Source organism: Setaria italica, chromosome VIII (genome assembly GCF_000263155.2).
Source record: "Setaria italica strain Yugu1 chromosome VIII, Setaria_italica_v2.0, whole genome shotgun sequence".
NCBI lineage: Eukaryota > Viridiplantae > Streptophyta > Magnoliopsida > Poales > Poaceae > Setaria > Setaria italica.
The window spans coordinates 24,440,229-24,460,760 of NC_028457.1; the positions used below are offsets into that span (position 1 = coordinate 24,440,229).

The 20,532-nt window shown below is 44.3% G+C and overlaps 3 protein-coding genes and 1 long non-coding RNA gene across 4 annotated transcripts; 2 read left to right on the forward strand and 2 right to left on the reverse strand.

Annotated features, from left to right (window-relative positions):
• Positions 1 to 3,714: 3,714 nt before the first annotated feature.
• LOC101763345 lies at positions 3,715 to 4,683 on the forward strand. The gene is made up of 2 exons (XM_004979267.3): positions 3,715 to 3,854; positions 3,968 to 4,683. Exons 1-2 carry the CDS (start codon positions 3,740 to 3,742, stop codon positions 4,300 to 4,302), a joined length of 450 nt encoding a protein of 149 aa, XP_004979324.1. The 5' UTR covers positions 3,715 to 3,739; the 3' UTR covers positions 4,303 to 4,683.
• Positions 4,684 to 10,563: 5,880 nt separating this feature from the next.
• LOC101763747 lies at positions 10,564 to 11,453 on the forward strand. The gene is made up of 2 exons (XM_004979268.2): positions 10,564 to 10,694; positions 10,815 to 11,453. Exons 1-2 carry the CDS (start codon positions 10,583 to 10,585, stop codon positions 11,141 to 11,143), a joined length of 441 nt encoding a protein of 146 aa, XP_004979325.2. The 5' UTR covers positions 10,564 to 10,582; the 3' UTR covers positions 11,144 to 11,453.
• A 2,404-nt stretch (positions 11,454 to 13,857) lies between these two features.
• Positions 13,858 to 14,781, reverse strand: LOC101764148. Its single transcript, XR_215670.3, has 2 exons — positions 14,351 to 14,781; positions 13,858 to 14,184 (listed from the first exon to the last, which is right to left on the reverse strand). It is a non-coding gene; the product is annotated as an uncharacterized LOC101764148 (long non-coding RNA).
• A 1,287-nt stretch (positions 14,782 to 16,068) lies between these two features.
• LOC111258281 lies at positions 16,069 to 19,631 on the reverse strand. Its single transcript, XM_022829396.1, has 2 exons — positions 18,899 to 19,631; positions 16,069 to 16,250 (listed from the first exon to the last, which is right to left on the reverse strand). The coding sequence occupies exons 1-2, from the start codon at positions 19,469 to 19,471 to the stop codon at positions 16,185 to 16,187; spliced, it is 639 nt and encodes a 212-aa protein (XP_022685131.1). The 5' UTR covers positions 19,472 to 19,631; the 3' UTR covers positions 16,069 to 16,184.
• Between the last annotated feature and the right edge of the window lie 901 nt (positions 19,632 to 20,532).

A 20,532-nucleotide genomic window follows, 5' to 3' on the forward strand; every position in this document is an offset into this window, starting at 1 on the left:
ATGATAGGTTTTCGCAACATTTTTGTTTCCCCAAAAATATTTCACTTGGCTGATTGATTGACGAGTTCTACTGCTCCCATTATCCGTTCTCCCTGTTTCTGATGTCATGGCTTTATCCGAGCCATCTCTACATATGATCTTGGGCAGGCTTCAAGTTAAAGCCCATCTTCTCCAATAGATGACCACCACGCCACGGTTCAACCACCCAATCTTATCCGGCTCTGAGGTATGTCCAGGAAGTTTATCTCTTGTCGCTTCTAGGAGACTCGGCGAAGACTCTGCTACGAGCTTATTGGCCGGTGGATATACAGATCAAGGACACAGATACACCATGACGACTCACGAGTTGACTGACCAGGTGCGGTTGCCTCTCATTGGACAATGATATCAGCAGTGTCAGCGATGTATGTCAGCCTCGGGTTTTCTTTTTGCTGTGGGGGAAGACAAGGGCCTTGATGGCCACAAGCCCACAGCTTCACAATCACATGGGCATGGCTAATGCATGGAAATTTCCTTGAAGGACAGTGCTTCGATATGAAGCCCTACCAGTGCTGTGGGCCTGTGGGGCTAGCGAGTTGTGAAACCAGTTGACTAATTGACTTGAGATTCTCCTCCATTTGAAAATATTTTAGAAGGACGCCTGTTGTCTTAGAAAAACTAGGCCATTAGTTAAGTAGATCCAATGTTGAAGTCAATGGTTCAAGGTTGTTGGAACAGAAACAAAATACCCCGTGTGCTTAACGCCCCGTTAATGTGTCAAAGAGTGTGCCATATAAACCTGTTCAAAATTTTGCATGACATGTTTGTAGCATGTTGTGCATATGAGGCCTGAGTCCTGACAATGAAGGCGTAATCCAAGCTCCCAAATAGACACAGAGTGCTTGCAATCTTATCTACCAACCTTTTTCCGAAGTGGCTGAAAATAATAGAAATCCGATACCCCCAAACTAGTAGCAAGCAAGTTTCATCCACATGACAAAGCAAGTTTCAAACATCCAAACGATTCCAATCCACCACTCACATTTGCCCACCACGACTTTTCAGACGTTAGTTTGGTGCACCAATGTACTTGCTCACTGGCCGTTTTTTTTCTTTATACTTTTAGCAAAACGGCAAGTGACAAAGCAAGTGCAAGTGATATGTTTCTAAAGGCTACATTATCGTTTTAGCTGATGCAGAGGGACGGCCATCTCCTTCTAATGTATATACATTTTCGTTATCCCTGTCACTAATGTCATTTTGTCTTAGGGGGTGTTTGGATACTAGGTGCTAAACTTTAGCAGTGTCACATCGGATGTTCGGATACTAATTAGGAGGACTAAATATGAGCTAATTATAAAACTAATTGCAGAACCCCTATGCTATTTCGCGAGACGAATCTATTAAGCCTAATTAATCCATCATTCGCAAATGGTTACTGTAGCACTACATTGTCAAATCATGAACTAATTAGGCTTAATAGATTCGTCTCGCGAATTAGACTCCATCTGTGCAATTAGTTTTGTAATTAGCCTATGTTTAATACTCCTAATTAGCATCCAAACATCCGATGTGCTAAACTTTAGCATGGGGTATCCAAACACCCCCTTAGCTTGATCCGCAGCATTTTTGTCCATCATCTTATTAGGCAGACTTGAATCAGATCTGATCTTCTCCGACGGATGTGCGCCACGCCACTGATGTTGTGTAGCTCATCAGAGTTTATCTTGTCCCTTCTAGTAGACTCGGCAAAGACGCTGCAGTCGCTGCTGCGAGCTAGGTCGGTGGATACATACAAACACGCATACTACTGGGGTGTTTGATACTTAGGTGCTAAATTTTAGCAGTGTCATATCGAATGTTCGGATGGTAATTAGAAGGACTAAACATGAGCTAATTATAAAACTAATTGCAGAACCCTGTGCTAATTCGCGAGATGAATCTATTAAGCCGAATTAATCCGTCATTAGCAAATAGTTACTGTAGCACTACATTATCAAATCATGAACTAATTAGGCTTAATAGATTCGTCTCGCGAATTAGACTTCATCTGTGCAATTAGTTTTGTAGTTAGCCTATGTTTAATACTCATAAATAGCATCGAAATATCCGATGTGATATGTGCTAAACTTTGTGGGGTATATCAAACACCCCTTTACCGTGTCCCTAGTTGATATACGCAGTGTGCGGACACTGACGCAACGGTTCAACGTGTACAAGTGTCAGTGACATGTCAGCCTCGGATTTTTGTTCCTGTGGAAGAGGACCAGTGGCCTTGAGGGCCACGGCTTCAAAAACCAGATGGGCGTGGCCGCATGGACCTGTATGGCTTTGTGCCGCGAGTCTTCTCCTGGTACAGTGTCTCAGTGTGAATTGTGAAATCCTACTTCAGTGTTAGCCATGGACCACATTGACTATTTGACCTGAGTTTCTCTGCTTTAACACACCTCTAGGGACTGTTTTACATTAGTTAAGCGACCATCAATCCGTCATACTCGAAGCAATGCATCAATGTTGATTATACACTGATAAACATCCTGCTAAAGTTGTAAACGTTTTAGTCATCATTTCTCTACTCATAACTTGAAGAAAACAATCACACGGTATCCTATAGGCAGCCTGTGTTGTTCATGCGTGTCACGACGATGGGGGCGCATTCCCAACACCGAAATTGATAGTGCTTGCAATATTGAGGTCATGTTTAGTTGCTCCAAAACTTCCAACTTTGACACTATGCAAAAAGAAGATTCTCCATCACATCAAACTTGTAGTACATGTATGGAGTACTAAATGTAGACGAAATAAAAAACTAATTGCACAATTTTGTTGTACTTTGCGAGACGAATCTTTTGAGCCTAATTAGTCAATATTTGGACAATAATTCACAAATACAAACGAAACGCTATAGTGTGCTACACTGCTAGCACGGTGATTTTGCACCTCCAAACTTTGGACAACTAAACAAGACCTGAGTTGCAGATCCAGATATCCTGCAAAGCCAGATAGATAAAATACAATGCTCCTTACACAAACCTAGCAAGCATGTTCCAAAAGCTACACCCTTTATACACCACTCACATTTGGGGTTTGGCGGCCATAAGAAGATCCAAGCTCGCACGATCATACTTGCTCACTGGCCCTCCTTTTTCTTCACATTTTCAACTTAAAAGACAAGTTATAAAGGAAGTGATAAGGGGGTGTTTGTTTCTTTAGTCCCTTCTAAAATTTCTGTCACATTGAATGTTTAGATACTAATTAGGAGTATTAAATATAGACTAATTACAAAACTAATTGTATAGATGGAGACTAATTTGCGAGATGAATCTATTAAGCCTAATTAGTTCATGATTTGACAATGTGATGCTACAGTAAACATGTGCTAATGATGGATTAATTAGGCTTAATAGATTCGTGTCGTGAATTAGCCTCCATCTGTGTAATTAGTTTTATAATTAGCTCATATTTAGTGCTCCTAATTAACCTCCGAATATTCGATGTGACATAAATTTTAGGAGATCCTAAAGATCCTAACACCCCCTAAGTTTCCAAAGGCACCTGCACTTGGCAGCATTGATTGCTAACGTGTCTTGGGACTGTGCGTGCTAATCTGTGGACCAAAAGCAGAGCACGAGCAGTAGAAGGTTTCACACTTGAGATGCACGAACAAGGCACAGGAATTGAATCACCGTTTGGTTTGGGCTCTGCAGCACAAACCTTTCCCTCTATAAATAGAGGGGGGTGGCATCACACGCACCGTTCCATGCCACAAGCAAAGCTCGAGAACCCAGCTGAACAGAACAACACCATCACAGCTCAAAACATGAAGCTCGTGCTTCTCCTCCCTGCCCTTCTCCTCCTCCTCGTCCAAGCACAAGGTACGAATCAGTTTTCATCGCTCTCGATTGTCTCTGAAGAAATGCAATGAGGAATCGATCTGGAAACCCATCTCTCTGTTTCTTCTTTATGCTCGTTCTTGGCGGCGACGCAGGGGCGAGGCCGGCCGCGAGCCCAAATCCAAAGAAGTGCACGGCGTCGAGCGTGGCGGTGGAGCAGAGCAACACGGGTGAGAAGGCCGGGTTCGACCCTGTGTTCGAGGTGGAGGTGCGCAACACCTGCGGGTGCGCCGTCCGCGCCGTGTACCTCCGCTCCGAGGGCTTCGCGAGCTCCGTCGCCGTCGACCCGCGCCTGTTCCGCCGGGAAGGCCGCGACTACCTCGTCGGCGACGGCGGCCGGATCGAGCCCAACTCGGCCGTGCGGTTCAGCTACGCCTGGGACCGCGCCTTCCGGATGACGGCCGCCGCCGTGCACGACGACTGCTCCTGATCGGTCTCCGGCGAAAGCGAGCTGACAAATTTGCCTGGCAATCCAAAAAGGAGTACTGCGCAGTTGAACCTTACTTCTCCGAGTGAAGTGCAATAGCACCTGTAACGAGATCGTTTTTCTTTCCAGTCCCTGGAGATACTCGTCTGACAGTGAGATCACTTTATAAAACACATGTTCTCAGCTTTTTAATTCGCAAAAAAAAGTTTAGTGTTTGTTAAGTAGTTGATTAGCTTTACGAAGTTCATTAGCTTGATGAATCATACTAGTACTAGTTGTTGAGTATGTTTGTCTGTGCGCGTGTCCAAGGCTCCAAGCATCCATGTACGAACCGGAATCTTATGAACAAAAAGGATAAGCGAGAGGATCCAATTTTTCGCTGCAGAGATTTTCAGGTGGTGGGAATGATTGGTTGCTGGTGCTTAGCAGCGAAGGCACTCCACAGACTTGTATAGTGTCGGCGATGTATGCCGGTCTCAGTTTTTTCGTCTCTGTATGGGAGAAGACTTGCCTTGACGGCCACAGCCTTCACATGGGCATGGCTTCAGCATGGAAATTTCCTCGGAAGACTTGCTTAGTCTCTGTTTGAATTGATTATCCTTTGGACGCCTGTTCTACTTGAATAATAACTCGGCTATCCGTTAAAAAGGCGCAATGTTGGAAACAATGGTTTGGTTAATGGACCACAAACAAAATATCCGGCGAGCTTAACACCCTTTTAAAAGGGTAATGTTTGTTTGCTGTTTCTATATTCTATACTTGACATGAGGACTGATATCTATACCTATTATTAAAGCAAGCAATGTCTCTGGAGTTTTGGTACGTCACCCTAATTTTGCAAAAAAATCCTGACGTTTTGTGAAATCAACCCGCAGTCCAATTCTGAGTATAGGGGGGCTCGGTTGGAAAAAATAGGAAAGCGAGGGGGTTAAAGGGGAAAGAGCTCAGCTCCCTCGTCCCCCTCCCCTCCCTCGGGGGATCGAGACGCCGCCGCTCCGTCCGGCCCGTCCGGCTCCGGGCCCCTCCCTTGGGGGATTGAGATGCCGCCGCTCCGTCCGGCTTCGGGCCCCTCCCTCGGGGGATCGAGACGCTGCCGCTCCGTCCGACTCCGAGGCTGGCGGCCAGTTCCCACCTTCGTCCTCCACCCCATCTCCACCGGTGACATCCTACCGCCGCTCCGTCCAGCTCCGGGGCCGGCGGCCGGTTCCCACCTTCGCCCTCCACCCCATGTCCACCGACGACATCCCGCCGTCCTCCGACATCGATGCCATCATCCTCCGGTTCCTGCGCCACTTCAGGACCCGCACGACGCTGGCCGTGTCGACCCGGTAATGGCCACCGCATCCTCGAGGCGGCAGCAAAGCGGGCAGTGATTGGGGTGGAGGCTAGACTGCTAGGAGAGCTCGCTGCCGAATCGGATCGGAATGGAGGCTGACTCGGGGCCAGACTGCCAGGAGAGTTTGCTGCCGAACCGGATCAGAATCGAGGCCGACTCGGATAGGAATCGAGGTTGCGTTCTTGCCTAAATTTAACGTTGCGCATACATATTTACATTATGATAATATATCCATTCTGCGTTCAATGTTGTTTACGGTGTTCTTCAATGTATGCAGATAATGAGAAGACTGATGCATCTGCCAAGAAAAAACAAGAAAAAGAAGTTTAAGACCAAGGCTGATGGTGATGCAATGGACCTGAATAAGCCCTCCAATGCTGCTGATGGTGAAGCTGAGCCTGGAACCGAGAAGAAGAAGAAAAAGAAGCATAAGCTAGAGGAGGAGACCCAGGAGCAGGAGAATGGCGCTGCCAATGGTGACGCTGAGGTTAACGAAACTCCCAAGAAGAAGAAGAAGAAGAGCCGCGAAGTTTCAGAGGAAGCTGAACCTAAGACAGCCACTGAAGGGAAGAAGAAAAAGAAAAAGAAGTCCAAGGCCGAGGATGATGAGTAGTTTACCTACTATATGGTGATGAATTCGAGTATTTGTTGAAAACAGAGATGAACATCTAGATTGTGGTCCATGCAGAGTTCGATGAAATCATGCTCGACTATGAAATTGCATAGGTAAATTGCAGTGGATTGAATTACCTTATAAATCAGTTTCTTTTTATAGGGATACATACCTCCTTTATGAGCTGATGCATCCATTTCTTTGCTGATGTTTTTCAAATTCAAATTCAGCTTGCAGTTCAAATAACGCGCTGCAGTATGCTTGCTGTCTTTTGTTTTTGGTTCTACTTGTGCACAGCCGTACACAGCAATATGATATGAGTTGAGATTTGGCTATTGTTCTCACTAAATCTGTTACTAAAGACTGTACCTACTGTTTGAACCTGTACCTGCTCATCATGTTTTATCAGATTTGATTTACATCAGATTTGCTATCCTGTAAAAATATGTGCAGTAGGATTGGTTCTTTTAGTTTTATGATAGCATTACTATGTGGTTCTTTTAGTTTTCGAGAAAGAGGATGCCCTCCTTTTGTCTACCAGATGCAGCCAATCACTCAGCACTCGACAAGTTTAGAAGGCTTGAGCATGTGCCAAACAACTAGCTTAAATTGCATGATCAGATAGCTGGGGCGTCTCATTCTTTGAGTAATGGTGAAAATATCAAGCAAATAATATGGCTGATAGGAGTACTGCTTAAATGTGAATGTGTCATGTTTTCACTCTTGGATGTTAGAATTGATGCGTGGTAATCAGTAGCTACTAAAAAACTTCTTAAACTTAGGAAATGTTAAATGTTACGGGGAACCGAAAGGAAAAAAAAAGATATGGCAGTATTTGTGTTGGTATAAAATATTATTAGTTTGAAAAATACAATGGGTCTTTTACCATAGCAACGCACGGGCATTTTGCTAGTAATACGTAAATAGCATGTTATTCATGTGAGTCACGGCAATGACGACTTAACCCAAGTTGCCGAAATAGACATCTATGCTTGCAGTCTGCTTTTATCTAAAAGTTTTGCTGGAACCAACAAAAAGAAAAGAGCACTGATCCCTTCACATCAAACTAGTTACAAACAAGCTCAAAAAGGTATCCCCTTTGCTTGCTCACTGTTCCGTTTTTCCTCGCATCTTTAGAATATCGTGTTCCTTTTACCCCTTCTTTAACTGGTAAATAATTGGCTTTCCCCTGTACTAAAATTGACACAAGGACTAACACGGTAGCATATAGATGGTGAATGTTGTTCATGATAGCCAAGACAGTGAAGACATGATCTAAACTGTGAGATTCATTCGTAGAAGAGCCTGCAATTTACAGCCTATCACGCTTTTTATAAAGTTTGATTACATTGGTCGTTGGTGAGCGAGGCTTAGTCACCTACGCCAAAAAAACAGTTGGTCCAAGTCTATTTTGTTGTGTTAGTTGCAACCAATCTTCAATAATGTCGAGCAAAATAAAGGACTGGAATCGGATGTTTTTGTTGGGTTTTTAGGCCTTGTTTATTTGAGCTTCCTGAGAGCTTCTTCGTGTGAAAAGCTAGAAGCTCAAATAAACAGTGAACTTTTTGTGCAGCTTTCAGAAAGCTGGAAGTTCAGGAAAACTGAGTTTACATGGAAAGCTAGAAAGCTCAGTTTTATGAGCTTTTCATAGTTTTTTGAGCTCAGAAAGCTAAACACATCTTCTAAAAGCTAGTATTAACTATTCAGAATCAAGAAGCCAGCAGTAGCTTTTCTTTTCAAAGAAGCTCAAAAGCTGCAACTCAAACAAACAATCCTTTATAATTTCTAGCCTACATAATTTTTTTTCTTAGCTGATGTCGAGGGACGGCCATCTATAATAGATTTTCGTTCTCCCTGTTACTGAGGTCATTCTTTCATCCTCAGCATCTCGACAATCATCTTAGGCAGACTTGAATCACATGTGATCTTCTCCAATCGACAACTCAGGTTCAGGGTTTCGTCTGCACATCACCACACCACGAAGATGGTCATCATCTGACCATTATCTTATCCATCTCGGGGGTTCGTCTACCTCAACAGAGTTTATATTGTCCCTTCTACTCTTCTAGTAGACGCGGGCTCAACCCTGCCGCGAGCTTAGCCGTGGATATATACATCGATTTGCAGGTTGTAGTCGTTTATCTGCTCCTAACTCGAAGAATCTGAATCACACGGTATCCTATTTGCCGCACGTGTTGTTCAAGTGTGTCATGAATCATGACAATGAAGTCACATTCATAACTCAGAAATAGATAGTGCTTGCAATCTTGAGTTGCAGATCCTGCAAAACCAGACAGATAAAATATTAGAAGCTTTACACCAAACTTAGCAAGCAATTTCCAAAAGATACCACCTTTACCCACCACTGACGTTTGGCCAGCAGGAGATCCAAGCTTGCATCAATTAATTTACTCACTGGCTATTTTTCTCCATATTTTCAGCATAAAGGCAAGTGGCAAAGCAAGTGGAAGTGATAAGTTTCTAAAGGCACCTGCACTTGCCCACATTGATTTCTGACATGTCCTCGGACTGTCCATGATAATCTGTTGACCAAAAGCAGAGCACGAGCAGTGGCAGGTTTCAGACTTGAGATTCATCCACAGCACCATTTGGTCTGGACTCTGTTTGGTTCATGGAATTAGTATTTCGTTACTTTCTCTCTCCTCGAAGTGTTTTTTGAGATTTGGGAAATTTAAAGTACTGGTACATCATTACCTCGGCCCTTTGAAGCACGGATGAAGATTAGTAGTGAGGAATAGTTTCATCACACCAAAATTCAGCTTATGACATATTAGACTCGTTGACATGTAAATGCTCTTTCTATCACAGTATCCAGGATCTGAGAAATTGTAATAAATGTGCTAACAATCACAATTCTGGTCAAATTTCCACATATTTTTTGGTATATGCCTAAAGAAATCATTCGAAGAGGAGCCTAATCGTGGACCTTACACCCCTTGGCCTTATCACGCTTTTCATGTACGATTAACTTGGTTGTTGGTGAGCGAATTTTAGTCATCCATGCAAAAGCAAAAGTCGGTCCAAGTCTATTTTTATCTGTTAGCTGCAACCAATTCTAAATAATGTCCGAAGAAATAAAGGATCAGATGTTTCTGTTTTATTTTAGAATATCCAGCTCAGGGTTTCGCCTCGCTAATAAGATTTTATCTTGTGCCCCTCCTACTCTTCTAGTAAACTCGGCCTAGACCCTGCCGCGAGCTTGGTCGTAGTATACATCCAAACGCACACACTCTCTGAAGACTCACCAGTTGACTGGCCAGATATATAATTATAATTATATATTATTTTTTTAAGCGGCCGCTGCTCAGTTTGCATTGATATAGAAGAGGAACAAAACTGTACATGTAAAAAAAAAGCAAAAAGGAAAAACTCCGTGGTTGATAGTTACACGTAATAATTATAATTATATATATACATATATGTATATATGCTTGCTTCTTATTGGACAGGAGTTCCGTGGTTAATACATGCAGTGTACGCACATAGACGCAACGGCTCAAACGTATTCAAGTGTCTGTGACACTGACATGTCGGCCTCCGATTGTGTTCCTGTGGGAGAAGACTGTGGCATTGACGGCAACAGGTTCGCAAATCACGTGGGCGGTGGGCATGGCTACATGGAAATTTCCTGGAGGACTTTGTGCTGTGAGTTACATTAACTATTTGACCTGAGCTTCTCGTCTGATAGAACACACATCTGGGGATTGTTCCACATTAATTATGGGACCTCCATATGGTTAGATGTTTGATGCAATGAATCAATTTTGATCATTCACTGGAAAACATTATGCTAACAACGTTGTAAAAGTAGTTTCAGTCATTTCTTTGCTCTGAACTTGAAGAAATCGACCATGCGCACGGTAGCCTATTTGCATCATGTGTTGTTCAAGTCTGTCATGACAATGAAAGGCACATTCTCAATTCTGAAAATAGATAGTTCTTGCAATCTTGAGTTAGATAAGTTCTTTAGACACCAAACCAGCAAGCAAGTTCCAAAAGGTACCCCCTTCATCCACCACTCACATCTGTCCATCAGAAGATCCAAGGTCACACAAATGTACTTGCTCACTGGCAAATTTTCCTTCACATTTTCAGCATAAAAGGCAACTAACAATGCAAGTGAAGTGATAAGTTTCTAAATGCTCTTGCACTTGTTGCCAACATATTGCGTACTGACGTGTCCTTTGGACTGCGCATTCTAATCTTAATATGTGGACCAAAAGCAGAGCACGAGGAGTGGCAGGATTCAGAGTTTCAGACGTACATCCTTTCCCTCTATAAATAGAGGGGGTTGGCATCACAAGCACCTTTCCATGCCACAAGCAGAGGTCGAGAACCCAGCTAAACAGAGCAACACCGTCATGGCCCACTACATGAAGCTGCTGATTCTACTCCCTGCCCTTCTCCTCATCGTCCAGGCGCAAGGTACGAACCTCTTCGCATCGGTCTCGGCTGTTTCTGAGGAAATGCAATCAGAAGTCGATTGAGAAACTCAGCTATCTGTTTCTTTTTTGTTGTCGTTCATGGCGGTCGTACGGTGATCAGGGGCGAGGCCGGCGGCGAGCCCGAAGAAGTGCGCCGCGTCGAGCGTGACGGTGGAACAGAGCAACACTGGGGAGAAGGCCGGGTACGACCCGGTGTTCGTGGTGGCGGTGCGCAACACCTGCGGGTGCGCCGTCCGCGCCGTGTACCTCCGCTCCGAGGGCTTCGCCAGCTCCGTCGCCGTCGACCCGCGCCTATTCCGCCGGGAAGGCCGCGACTACCTCGTCGGCAACGGCTGCCGGATCGAGCCCAACTCGGCCGTGCGGTTCCGCTACGCCTGGGACCGCGCCTTCCGGATGACGGCCGCCGCGGTGCACGACGACTGCTCCTGATCGGTCTCCGGCGATAGGAAGCTGCCAGTCCAAAGAGATCCTCCTGCGCCGACGAGGCTGTAACGAGATCGTTTACCTTTCCGGTCCCGCGGGAGATACTCTCGTCTGACAGCAAACTCACTTGATAGTAATACACATGTTTACGGTTTTAGTGTTTATTAAGAAGCTGATTAGTTTGGTGAATCATAGTACTAGTAGTTAAGTATTAAGAGGTTAGTTTTGTATGTGCATGTGTTCAAGCATCCATGTACAAACCGGAATCTAAGGAACAAAAAGGATAAAGCGAGAGCATCCAGCTTTCTGGTGCAGAGATTTTCAGGCGCTGGGAATGATTGGTCGCCTACCCTGCCGGTACTTAGCTGCGAAGGAGCTTAGTCGCTAAGGCTTGCGTTATGCCTGCGCGCAATTGACTCCAAACTTTCTGATGATTACTGACCGCATGTCGCGTAAAAGGCCGTGACCAGTGGTAGACCGGTAGTAACCAAAGTAAACTAAATGATGATTAAGTTTTCAGAAGAACGATGTCGACTCGTTGCAGATCACGAGCGTGATCTGGTGACGATTTGTCACCAGACATGTGCGCGCAAAACGCCGCGCGCGCGGCGGCCGCGATGAATTGCGGCGGCCGGCGGCGAAGTAAAGGCAGTGCGCGTGATGTGAGGTGTGAAGCGGCAGCGGCGATCGAGCGGCGAAGTAAAGGCCTCCGCGTGTGCTTGGCGTCCGCGGCGAGCGAGGCAGTGGCCCCATTAGAAATTTATTTTTTTATTGAAACTTTTTCCGAGACCTGCTTTTCATGTGCGAAACTTTTCTGGCTTTTTGTTCAAACTTGTGGATCCAGCTTGTTCGCCGGCTAATTCAAAAATAATAACTCCTGGATCTCGTTAGCACGAAGTGGTCAAACGGAAACTTGCTTTAGGGGTGTTTGGGAGGAGGGGGTTAAATTTTAACCCCGTCACATCGAATGTTTAACACTAATTAGGAGTATTAAACCTAAACTAATTACAAAACTAATTACACAACCCCTAGGCTAAATCGCGAGGCGAATCTATTAAACCTAATTAGTCCATGATTTGACAATATGGTGCTACAGTAACCATTCACTAATGATGGATTAATTGGCTTAATAGATTCGTCTCGCGATTTAGCCTAGGGATTTTGCAATTAGTTTTGTAATTAGCTTATGTTTAGTCCTTCTAATTAGTATCCGAACATCCGATGTGACACGGCTAAAGTTTAGCCCCCTCCTCCCAAACACCCCCTTAAACTATTTCTGTCCCTTCCCTTTGCCAAAAGATAAAGAGATGCTCTGTGGTTGGCCAGCGAAACGCACAAGTGAGCGCAAAGGTGCAATTTGTTCGAGGAAAAATGGGACAGGGCCTTGTTATCAGTCAGACTCGGACATGCCAATAAGCTAACAGATTAATATGACCATTAAGTCCTTGATCACCTGTGGCTAAACTCCAAATTAGAGAACAACTCAACCTTTCCTTCACCTTAAAAGGTGGGAAGAAATAACCCTGGATTGGAGGATCTTGAGACACAAGTCACGTAAACAAAGGAGGACCAGAGAAATTCCTTGTGCTGCATAGCCCATGGTTTGGATCCATGCCACTTGGAAGTTGGAACCTATCTGCTCATAGCAGTCTTGGATTACTCAACATGTTTAGCGCGTATTTTGATCTGCTACTTTTCTAGTTTAATTTGCTTCACATCTAGCATAAAGTTAAAGCTGGCTCCGCAAATTTTGTTTTCAGGCAAAACATTGGCCTATATCTTTCAACTACCTGCCAAGTTTTGCAACAATGTGCAGGTCAGCTGGTAGACCGATAACGCTGATATCACGATATCTGATAGAACAGCCGAGATAAAGTTTGCATGCACGACATTATTAGATGAAACTTTGGCTTTTCGTCACTGAACACCCCATGCAAGACCACAGCGGCCACTAGGCAGCGGCAGCCATGCATACTACAAGCGAGACCATGGACTGGGAAGTATCTGGCCTCAGTGTTGCTTGGTTGCTAAGGGTGTGTTTGGTTTCAAGGACGGGACGGGATGGAACGGGACGATCCCAAATTATACAGTGTTTGGTGTTTGATTTGGAGTCACCGGGATGGGGCGGTCCCAAAAGAGGAATATACCTCGAAGGTGCGGGATGCTGTCTTCGCGCGGGCGAGCTCCAGGCCAGTCGCCGAACGTACACGGGCGAGCTCGCGACCTTCGTGGCGCAGGTGCGGTGGCGAGGAGGACAAGCGCCACCGGCCCCTGCTGGCAGACGAGCGCTGTCGGCCACCGCGGGGAGGCGCGGGCGGAGCAGCGCCGCCGGCCACGGCGGGCAGGCACGGAGCAATGTTGCCAGCCACCACAAGCAACCTCGAGTGACGCCAGCCACCTTGAGTGAAGGAGCGGAGGAACCTCTCACTGGTGGAAAACGCGGCATTAGTCTCGGTTGGTAGGGCTCAAAGATACCAAAAATCCATCCGGGATTAAATTTTCGAGACGAAGGAGGATTCTTTAATCCCGGGTCATTCACCTAGGAATAAAGGGCGGCCACGCTAGGCGCATGCACTTGCCCTTTTAGTCCCCGTTGGTATTACCAACCGGGACTAAAAGATTTAAAAAAATAAAAAAACTAGCCAATAATTAATATTCCGGTTAGTCTTTTCTTTTTCTGATTTTGATCCGATAAACTTATTTCATAAAACAACTTCTCATGAACTTCTCAAATAACTTTGCACAAATATGCCAATATCGAAGAACACATGAAATTTTTCGGTGCATCCGCCACAAAAACACATGGAATTTTTCGAGACATGTCTAGTTTGCAAAACAAACCACAGGGTGACAGGATCATCTGTTCTGAAGCGCACGCTTCTAACAAATAATAACCATACTGATCGACGATGGCTAGATGGGCCATGGATACGTACAGTACTAGCTAGATTAAGACATAGAGCGGATTCGAAGGATCCAAGACGTGAAGATAAACCCCCACGCAAAAATCAGAGCCGTCATAAATCTATTGAAGGAAAGCCATTTCCCTGCGCATCACCAGTGAAACCAAGATGAAGTTAACAATTAATCAAAAGCCTTTCCTCTTCGTCACGGCTAGAACTACCAAAAAATAAGAACCAGCTAGCTGTTAGTTGCTCATCCCTGAGGAACCAAAGATAATGCAAAAGCAGGAAGGAGCTAGGGGTGGTTTACGCTCTCGTTTTAGAGATCGTAGCTTTCCGACTAGCATCCAAGGCCTCCATTTCTGATGCCCATGCAGCTTCCCGAGCCGCACCTTCAGCTGCCTATTCAGCTCCCCGCGCGTCATGTGACAGCGGCCCGCATCGGAGGCCAGGCGGCCCAGCCCCACGCCGGCGGTCAGGCTCCTGGTCAGGGAGGCCTGACGCACCGTACACCAGTGGCCATGCGGCTCGAACAGGGAGGCCCCGTGCGCTGGAGGCCATGCGGCCCAGTTGCGGAGGCCCTGTGCGCGCCGCGCTCCGGCAGCCTGCGCCGGAGGCCAGGCGGCCCGGTCGGGGAGGCCCTGCGCCCTGCACGCTAGCGGCGCAGAGAGTGGAGAGAGGAGGAGAGGGAGGAGAGAAGAGGGAGGAGAGGAAGTTTCTGGAAGAAAGGGAGAGGAGGAGAGCGCCTGCGCGAGGATAAGGGAGAGGAGGAGAAGATAAGGTGTAGAGGGAGAGAGGGGGCGCGTGGAAAGGGACGTTTTGTCTGGGTTGGAAACACCAACCGGGACTAAAGGCCCCCCTAGTCTTAGTTCGAATTTCCAACCAGGATAAAAGGGTGCAGTATCGGTGGGATTTTTTTTAGCCGTTACAACTGGGACTACAAATCTACTTTAGTCACGGGTCCAATGTTAATCGGGATTAAAGGGGTTGGATGGAATGTCAGTTCTCTATTAGTGGCTATGTCCTCAATCTCCTTCCTCCTCGATTTAGCTCATTCCTCCATTGATTCACGAAGCTGAGTAATCAAATTGGTTCGCAAGATATCAACGATGATGTAGTTGTGAGTGATTGAGCTGGGATTCAATAAGGATAATGAATTTCATCCAAGGGTGGCTGGCAGTTTTCACGGGAGCAAAGAGAAGAACCAGAGGGAATGGATGAAGAAGAAGATGGAAGAAGTGAGACTAACACGTGGGTCTTGCAGGAAGGTGTCACATTCGATTTTAAAATAAAATCAAGTACTACCTATATATGTGTCAGGATCTAGTTTCATACATATAGTGACATCATCAGTGAATAACAGTAACAATATCATATAAAGAAAATATAAATAAAGACTTACGAGTCTATCAGAGATATACAGCTTCATCCTGGAAACGGAGGCTACAAACTTCACAGGCAATCAATTGGGGGGCTACGTACGCCTAGAACTCAGCATCATCTTTAGAAAACTTCACACACCTTCCTCTTCTGAGCAGTAGTTAGCAAGGGTGAGTACACTTATGGTTGGTACTCAGCAGGACCACAAGAAATAACCAAAATAACGATTTAAGTCCATCTTCACGTTTATTTAATCATGTGAGGGTTCAGGCTGCTCTTCACCATGAGCATGGCTGGTATATCAGTTTTACACTCTGCAGAGGTTGTACACTTTCACCACAAGTCACGTAAAAGTTTAGAGAACTTTAGACCCAACTATGTTGTGCTGATCATGCACTCATCACACTACCGAGGTCTGCATAGGGACGCTACGAGGCCTTTACAAAGATTTTCTAGTAAGTGGTAACCCGCCAAGGTTTCAGGTCGAAGCAGAGCATAAACCTCTCTCAAGACTGCGAAGCTACCATAGAGCAGATCAGACCGAGCACCGGGTTATACCCCATCAACGCCTCCCCTCCAAAAGATTACCCCAAACTAGAGTGTCTAATTAATTAGCCAAGAGCAGAGCCATGTAGTTCTTGTGGTTGCACTATTTTCCTAGGTGGTCACTCCATGTTCCAGTTAAAATTATCATGATATTATAAACAAAGTATAGGTAGAAGGATGGTTAGGGACACTTGCCTTTCTCCAACGAAAAGTTGCTCTTACTGCTCTTCCGCTCTTGCTCTCTTAAAACTCTTAATCTTCAAATCTTTTGAACAACGATCCTTCTAGCAATCATTGGCACAAACATAAAAGCAAACAAATAAGTACAACTAAGAACAATATACCAATCAAAGAAAAGCTTTTAAAAGAATGTACTAAAGGATAGGGCTCGATTCTAAGATCACAGAGGCGCGTCAAACACTAAGAACGATATCGTTGAAGACACACATCTAGCAGAGAAACTTTTTGTAAAAGAAAAGACAAAAGCAATATGCTGCATTTATTTTTATTTAGAAAACACATGTAAAGGATACTTTTAGAAAATACCTAAGTTAGAGTTAATTCAAATTATATTTGTATATGAAAAGATGATGTAAAACTTAGTCAACTTTTATTTATAAATATTCATGTACAAATTATGCTATTTAAACATTTAAATTTGGAAAATAAACTATATGTAATAACATCTAACCGATAACTTTATATGTTACATTGAACTAAAACAAGTTATAATTAGAAACTCATTCACGTTGATGTTAATCATATTACCACTTTCTTAAAGAAAACCGTTGTATGAACCTAATTAGCTTTTAATTAGAAAAGATGAGTAAATAAGTATTAATCAAAATTAATATCATATTTATTATCAAAAACATGAAACATGGCAAAATAATATTGCTAAACTATAGCTTACGATTAGGAAATTAACATAGCAAAAACCGACTAAAATGAAACTTTAGTTGAGAAGATACACTATCGAAAGAGTTGGGTTCATAAAAGAAAAGAAACTATGTGCTTCACACATTTTAAATGTAGAATATGTGGATGATATTTCAGAGAAATATCCTATGTTAAAATTAACTCACATTATATTTATATTTTTAAAAACATGAAGTAAAGCTTAGTCAAATTTTAGTTACAAATGTCATGTATAGTTTATACCATTTTAAACATTTAATTTGGAAAAGATATCATATGGGGAACATCTAAGGGCACAACTTTATGATTCGGGTTGAACTAACCAAATTATAATTCAAAATCACATTTATATTTATATAATCCAAATTAACATTTAATTATGGAAACCTGAGATATAACCTATGTAGCTTTTATTTATAAAACAAATTGAATACACATTAATCAAATTGAGTTTAATTTATAAAAAGCCGAGGTATATCTCTAAATAGCTTTTAATTGTTAAAAAATTTAAGATTAAGCATTAATCAAATTAACACTTTTTATGAAAAGCGGTGTATAATACTAAATAGCTTTTAATTAAAGACAACATGTTTAATAGGTGTTAAACCAAATTAATATTAAATTTATTTTCAAAAATATACAATGATGGAAAACATCACCACTAACGTGTAATTTATGTGGTTATGAATCTAAAGCAACTTGAACGGATAAAAACGGAGCTAAAACATGTAATTTATATATTAAACAAGGTTTTAAGGACCTAAACAGAATTAACAGGCTAGCAGAGAAGATTCACAAGACACAAGAAACAGTGCTTGTGAAAAGGTCCAAGGTCAGGGTTAGATCTTCAAAAGATCATGGCAAGGGCTCGGTTATGGGCATGTAGTCCTGCTAATTGGGTTGTAACCCAAGTTATAACCCCACCAATCCATTCTCACAAGAAAATAAATATAACCCACCTCAAACCAAACCTCCACCATCACACACCACACAACCCCAAACTTTCCATTGCATAAGTTATACAAACTGCTTGCCAAATATGGTTACAACCCAATAAGAACCCATTAGGTACCCAATAAAAACTCATTAGGTAGTTTTTTTTTGTTTGAGTTTGTATGCGACTCTTGACGCAGGGTCCACATGTAAATCCGCCACCCTATTTTGCACAAAGTAACGGCTGTCAAACTAATTCATCTGCAACAAGTTTTGGTCAATTTCTCTAAAATTTGAAGGTGTGAACGCGAGGTTTTAGTTTTAGGGTCCGACTCTTTGACGCAGGGCCCACATATAAGTCCAGTCGCACTACTTTGCACAAAGTAGCGGACTGTCAAGCTAATTCATCTGCAACAAGTTTCGGTCAATTTCTTCAAAATTTTAAGGTGTGAACGCGAGGTTTTAGTTTTAGGGTCCAACTCTTGACGCGGGACCCACATATAAGTCCAACCGCACTACTTTGCACAAAGTAGCGGACTATCAAGCTAATTCAACTGCAACAAATTTCGGTCAATTTCTATGTAAACACGAGGTTTTAGTTTTAGGATCCGACTCTTGACAGGTGAAGCTCCAGGCTTTATAATTCTTAACGGGTCTCAACCCACGAGTTGAGAGCCTTTTGGACCCCAAAACAATACCAGACCCCTAAACACCCTCCAAACTATCCGTTTGTAAAACCTAACCTAAACCAAACCATCTATTAGGCGAACCCATTACAAATCAATCCAAATGAGCTCATTATAGAAACCAAACCAATTAAACTAATAAACCCAACCCAATTAACAGGGCTATGGGCATGTACCCTTTCCAGGGTTTTTTCTGCTAAAGACGCAAGACACAAGGAATAAGATAACTATTAAAGGGTTTCTCAGGGGCCTAAACACAAAAGAACCGGGCTCCTACTTTCTCCCGCGCGAGGGCGGCTCTGGCCGGCTGGCTTGCCGGCGCTCCGGCGGCCTAGGGTTTCGGGCGGCGGCACAAAGGGAAGAGGAGATCGAGGGGAGCACGGGGATGTTCTCACCAACGGCGGGGAGGTGGTGCAACGGCTGAAAATTTGGCCAGCGGCGGTCGACGGCGGCCGGCCTGGGCTGTCGCGAGCGGGCGACGCTCCGGCGACGGAGAGACAAAGGCGAGCGGCGGCAGAGATGCGGCTCGGTGAGGTGAAGCTGCTGGTGAACTTGATTTGCTCCGGCGGGCAACGGACGCGGGGGAACGGCGGCCGACCGGTGATGGCACACGGCGGGCGGCAGCGGCTCGGCCTCCATGCCGTGGCAGCGCTCCGGTGACCCATTGGCGATGAGAAGCGGCGCTTTGGCTTCGCCTCGACGTCGTGGGGCTCCTCGTGGTGGCGGCTTCCTCCGGCGGGCGACGGAGCCAGCGAATCTGGCGAGCCGGCGGCGACGCCCGGCTCGGCCGGCGGACGACGAACGGCGGCACGGCGCAGGCGGCGGTGAAGGCGGCGGCAAGCGGTGCAGCAGAGGCGCGGGGCGGCCGCGGCATGGCGCGTACGGCAAGGCTGGTGGTGGCGGCGGCGTTGCCGTGCGGCCGGGAGAGCTCCCACGGCCGCGGGCTCGGATGGGCCTTGGCGGGCCATAATGGGTCGGGCCCACGGGCTCGCCCCGATAGTATAGAGAAGTTTTCTTTTTTCAGAAACATTTCCCGTGTAAAGATAAATCTAGATAAATTAATTAAGTCACAAAAAATACTCTGAAAATCCCAAAAATTTTAGGGAAATTCTTAGAGATATATTGGGACAGGATCAATCCAAATAAAATACTTAGAGCTTGTAAAAATGATTATAGAGCTTTCCAAAAATTGAATTTAGCTCTTAAAAAATGAGAATAAATTTTAGGAAATTCTGGAAAATTCTCGGAAAAACCTGATCATCATCTGAACGCATTTTTGAAATTTTTACACTCATGAAACACCAGAATGCATCAGCATGAATGCACACATAAAGAACAACTTTATTTAATTCAGAAAAACAACGATTGTCTTTTTCCTATAGTAAATTTCCTGTCAAGAAAAATTAATGTTGAATTTTTTTAAAAAGAAATCATTGTTCAATTAGTCTTTCTAATCAGATCCTGAAATTCAAAAATTTTAGCGTGTGACAGAAGGTGCATAGCGATGTTAGCATTCCATCCATCCTATTAGTTCCTATCCTCTCTACCAAACACAAATTTAGGATGGATTCATCCTTCTCAACCAAACAGCAGATGGGACAGTTTCAAAAAAATTAGGATAGGATCATCCCAGCCCACATGGTCTCCAAACCAAACGCACCCTAAGCTTCGTTGGAGCTGGGATCCGTTAGTACGTTTGATTTTTTTTCCATGGACAACGAAAACAAGAAGTAGCTATACCTTTCTTAGGAGGTTTCCCTTCTTTAGTCTGACAGCTTCAGGTTCACCATGTCTCCATATGATTGAACAAAACACATTAGCAGGGAACAGAAATGGACCAGCAAAAGGAACCCAGAAAATTGGACCTTTTGGGGTTGCTTTATAATTAAAAAAATCCTTGCTTGTGCGAAGCCCACGTCATTCTAGCACAGGACCGCCCAGTGCTGTGCCCAGTCTGAAACATTCACTGGGCCTGTCTTCTCTTCCTGAAAGGACCAGGCAATTCACTGATTTTTTTTATCCGACGAAG